This window comes from Otolemur garnettii, unplaced genomic scaffold, assembly GCF_000181295.1.
Source record: "Otolemur garnettii isolate 467f Iridium unplaced genomic scaffold, OtoGar3 scaffold00078, whole genome shotgun sequence".
Lineage (NCBI taxonomy): Eukaryota > Metazoa > Chordata > Mammalia > Primates > Galagidae > Otolemur > Otolemur garnettii.
This window is the reverse complement of record NW_003852473.1, coordinates 1,210,322-1,214,569: the sequence shown is the minus strand read 5'-3', so window position 1 is coordinate 1,214,569 and position 4,248 is coordinate 1,210,322. Positions and strand designations below refer to the sequence as shown.

At 46.2% G+C, this 4,248-nt stretch overlaps 1 protein-coding gene across 1 annotated transcript in view; it reads left to right on the top strand.

Moving 5' to 3' along the window:
* The window catches only part of USP13 (ubiquitin specific peptidase 13), a 154,386-nt gene that overhangs the window by 103,041 nt on the left and 47,097 nt on the right, over window positions 1–4,248 (top strand). Inside the window, exons 11-12 of the mRNA XM_003794274.2 lie at window positions 656–781; window positions 2,170–2,323. Coding sequence (XP_003794322.2) covers window positions 656–781; window positions 2,170–2,323 — 280 coding nt within the window. The remainder of the gene's footprint in view (window positions 1–655; window positions 782–2,169; window positions 2,324–4,248) is intronic.

Here is a 4,248-nt window from a genome sequence, read left to right as displayed (position 1 = left end):
GGTTCCCTGGGCTGTGCTCTGGCTTCACGGGGTCTCCCCTGTCCTGGGTGCCGGTTCCCTGGACTGTGCTCTGGCTTCACGGGGTCTCCCCTGTCTTGGGTGCTGGTTCCCCTGGACTGTGCTTTGGCTTCATAGGGTCTCTCCCTGTCCTGGGTGCTGGTTCTCTGGGCTGTGCTCTGGCTTCCCGGGGTCTCTTCTGTCCTGGGTGCTGGTTCCCTGGGCTGTGCTTTGGCTTCGCGGGGTCTCTCCTTTGGCCCCCAGAAGGAGGGAAGGGGACATGCTCCAGCTCTGCTAACCTGTAGCTCCCATCAGGGCACCTCTACCCGCTCTGACGAGGACTGTGGCATTTGCCCACCTGGAGTCAGTCCTGTGAGGGTGGGTCCACTGCCTATCTTTAAAAGGGAGGCATCTACCACCCATTGTTCTTAGTCTCGAGTGCCCAGGAGGAGTCCGTCCTGTTCCTTAAGGCTGGTGGTGCAGGACTGGCATACACTGAACGTCCAGTGAATGTTGGCGTTATTGGTATTTACCTTCTTTGGGCTTCAATTTTGTCAGCCAAAAAAATGGGGTTTGTGGTAAGCTTTGCTCTGCTTGCTGCCTGGGGCTGTTAACACATATGAAAGTATTGGAAATCGGTTTTATTTTTGTACTTCAGCCTCAGCAAAATGGGATCTCTCCACGCATGTTTAAGGCCTTCGTAAGCAAGAGCCACCCGGAGTTCTCTTCCAATCGACAACAAGACGCGCAGGAATTTTTCCTGCACCTGGTGAATCTAGTAGAGGTGAGCGAGTCTTCCCCAGGGCTCAGAGGGCTGCACGGAGAGTGTCCAGCCGCTCGGTGCTGTCCACAGTGGCTGGACCAGAGTGGCCACCCTGTTGTCTTCTTATCCCTGTCGTCCCCCAGCTGAAGCCACTTCACAGCTGGCTCTGGAAGCACTTCAGCCCTCTTGCTCTGACTGCCCCTCCTGCCTGCTTTCCAGGCACCTGTGCATCTTTCTGGGCTCCTTTTAATCTGTGTGTGTTGCTGGAGTGTCTTTTAGTCGTTTTACTCACTTTTTGTGTGTGTATCTCTGTGACAAAGTTTTTTAAGAGCCCTGTGTGGCATGAGGCATCCTCCTGCTATTGCTGGGAGATGGTTACTCTGCCCCCAGCACCATCCAACCACATTAAATACTGTAGTTTTTAAAATCTGCATGAAAATTCGTGAATAAAGGCATACCCCCCCATATATATATATATATTTTTTTTTTTTTTTTGAGACAGAGTCTTACTCTGTCCCCTGGGTAGAGTGTTGTGTTGTCATAGTTCACAGCAACCTCAAACTCTTCGGCACAGACAATCCTCCTGCCTCAGCCTCCTGAGTAGCTGGGACTACAGGCGCCCACCATGATGCCTGTCTAGTTTTTCTATTTTTAGTAGAGATGGAGTCTTGCTTTTTCTCAGGCTGGTCTTGAACTTCTGAGCTCAGCCGATCCACCTGCCTTGGCCTCCCAGAGTGCTAGGATTACAGGTGGGTGACACTGTGCTTGGCTAATATATGTATTTCTGATTATAACAGTGTACTTTATGGAAAAGATAGAAAACACAAAGGAGAAAACCCAAGTCCCTCACAATACCAAACCCCACAGACACCAGTGTGCACGTGTGGGCGTCTGTCCCCAGTCACTGCCCGGGTCACAGGGACGCTCCCTGTGTGCTGTCTCGTAACCAGCGTTTTCACTTTCCGTGCTGTGCACGTGTTGCTGCACCATTACGTCCACTAACATGGTGTGACTGCTTTTGTGTGCATGTTTAATTCATAGGAATGAGTTTGTACAGTCGTATCATACCTGCCCTTATTTTCCAGAGCAGTCCTTCATTTTCTCCCCTTTTCTTGCATTTTTCTCCTTCCCCTGCTTTCTTCTCATTCCATCAATGTCAGTCCCTTGTACATGACTTTTAATGGAATGGTATTATCATGTTCATTCACACAGTGAACTATATTTTATTTGACCAATCCCCCATTTTTGGGTGGTAGATAAATTCCTGTGTTTTGCTCTTCAAGGAGTCTGGTGAACTATTGTGTCCAGAGGAAAGCCAGATCTTGACACCAGATTCATCGTTGATTCTGTGCTAGTTTTAAGGGCCTAGTATTCATAAGTTTACTAACCTGATGTAATCTAACCTTCAGAGGAACCGCATCGGCTCAGAAAACCCAAGTGATGTTTTTCGCTTTTTGGTGGAAGAACGTATTCAGTGCTGTCAGACCAGAAAAGTCCGCTATACCGAGAGGGTGGATTACCTGATGCAGTTGCCTGTGGCCATGGAGGCAGCGACCAATAAGGGTAAAGATTTCAATGTGGGAAATGAGCAATGTGTGTCTTCCTATGGGAAAATCCCTCCCATCAGGGAGAATACAGTCTCGTCACTGAGAAGTGGATCAGGAGCAGATCCAGCCGAGATGATGTCTGCTTTGAACATCTGTCTGTATCTTTTCCTTAGTTTCTACAGAACTTTCGTTTGAGAAGAATCAAATGCACCACAGATTTCATGGAAATTTTATGGATAGAACCTACTTCACAGCCTGTTAGTTTGGACAGCTAGTTGGTTTGGAGTCAGCATAATTTTGGGGAAATTATTGGTAATGATATTCATAGAAGATTTTTTTTTTTTTTGAGACGGTTTCAGTATGTCACCCTTGAAAGAGTGCCGTGGCGTCACAGCTCACAACAACCTCGAATTCTTGGGCTTAAATGATTCTCTTGCCTCAGCCTTCTGAGTAGCTGGGACTACAGGTGCCCACCACAACACCTGGCTATTTTTTGTTGTTGTTGCAGTTGTCATTGTTGTTTAGCTGGCCCAGGTGCCAGCATTGGTGCATGTGGCTCCTCCGTAACCATTGTGCTTTGGGCGCCAAGCCTGCATAGTAAATTCTTGAGCAGTATTATTCATAAGTTGTGCTATAAAGTCCAAGGGAAATGATCAGAGCTGCACTTTTCCAAGTTTGACGTGTGAGCAGAGGTCTCTTGAAATACTCCAGTTTTGGCAACTGAGTATTTAAGACACCTTTCCTAGGAGATAAATTGTGGCAAGGCTCTTTGTAGGAGCAAAGCCCCATAGAAATGTCTCTGGACTTTGGAAGAGAAAAGGAGGCAGAGATACGGCAGCCACTTTGGGTTCTCCGGGGAAGGTTCTTTCTCCTTCTGTCAGTCCAATCTAGCTCTTCCCAGGCAGACCAGACAAAAGTATTTCTTTGAATTCACATCTTAGAAGCAGAAAAAGGCTTCTCATCTCCTATGAACTGGACATTTTATAAAGTTTAACAACTTCCTAGGTGGCCTTTTTCCCTCTTTTTCTGGGGTGATAGGTTAATTTATTATGCCAACTGGAGAGTGATGATTATGCTGATTTTGAGATGAAATGATTTCCGTTTTCTATAAGCTCAGATAGTTTCTTTTTGAGGCAGTCTCACTTTGTCATCCTGGCTAGAGTGCCATGGTGTCATAGCTCACAGCAACCTCAAACTCTTGGGTTGAAGTGATCTTCTTGCCCTAGTTTTTCATTTTTAGTAGAGATGTGGTGTCAGTCTTGCTCAGGCTGGTCTCTAACTCATTAGTTCAGGCAAACCACCTGCCTCAGCCTCCCAGAGTGCTGAGGTTACAGGCAAGAGCCACCGTGGCTCATATAGCTTTTGACCAGTTTTTAAATTCTTATCTATTCAAGGCAGAAATAACGCAGTAAGGCTGTGTGGTTTGTTTCCTTTTTAGAATTAAGCTCCATTGTTTTATCTGGCCTACCTCAGGGGTGGTGGCTTACATGTTCTGCTCAGTGCTAAGGTCTTCTCTGACTCACTATTTATAACTTATGAGTGGTAACTGTTTTTTTCAGAAAGGGGATTTATAAATTAGTCTCTGACAATTGATTGTTGAGAATACCTGATGTTAGCACCCTGGATAGAAGCATATCACAAACCGATTGTGGACTGAGGAATGAATTTTAAAAGCATACTCAGATATGTTCAGGAAACACATTGTGTAAGTGTACCTAATAAGTCAGGAATGATTTTGAGGTGATTGGGGGAAATAGAAAATAAATGACCAGACCAGAAAGACCACTTAATAGCTATATAAAATTTTCGGGGATTCTGGGAAGATGGCCGACTGGTAGCAACCCTGGTCAGAGGCTCCTGAACAAAGGAAGAAAAACTGGTTGGAATCAGAATCTATGAAGTCAAAGACGGGGAGCTGAGCCCAGAAAGAAGTTCGGCAAG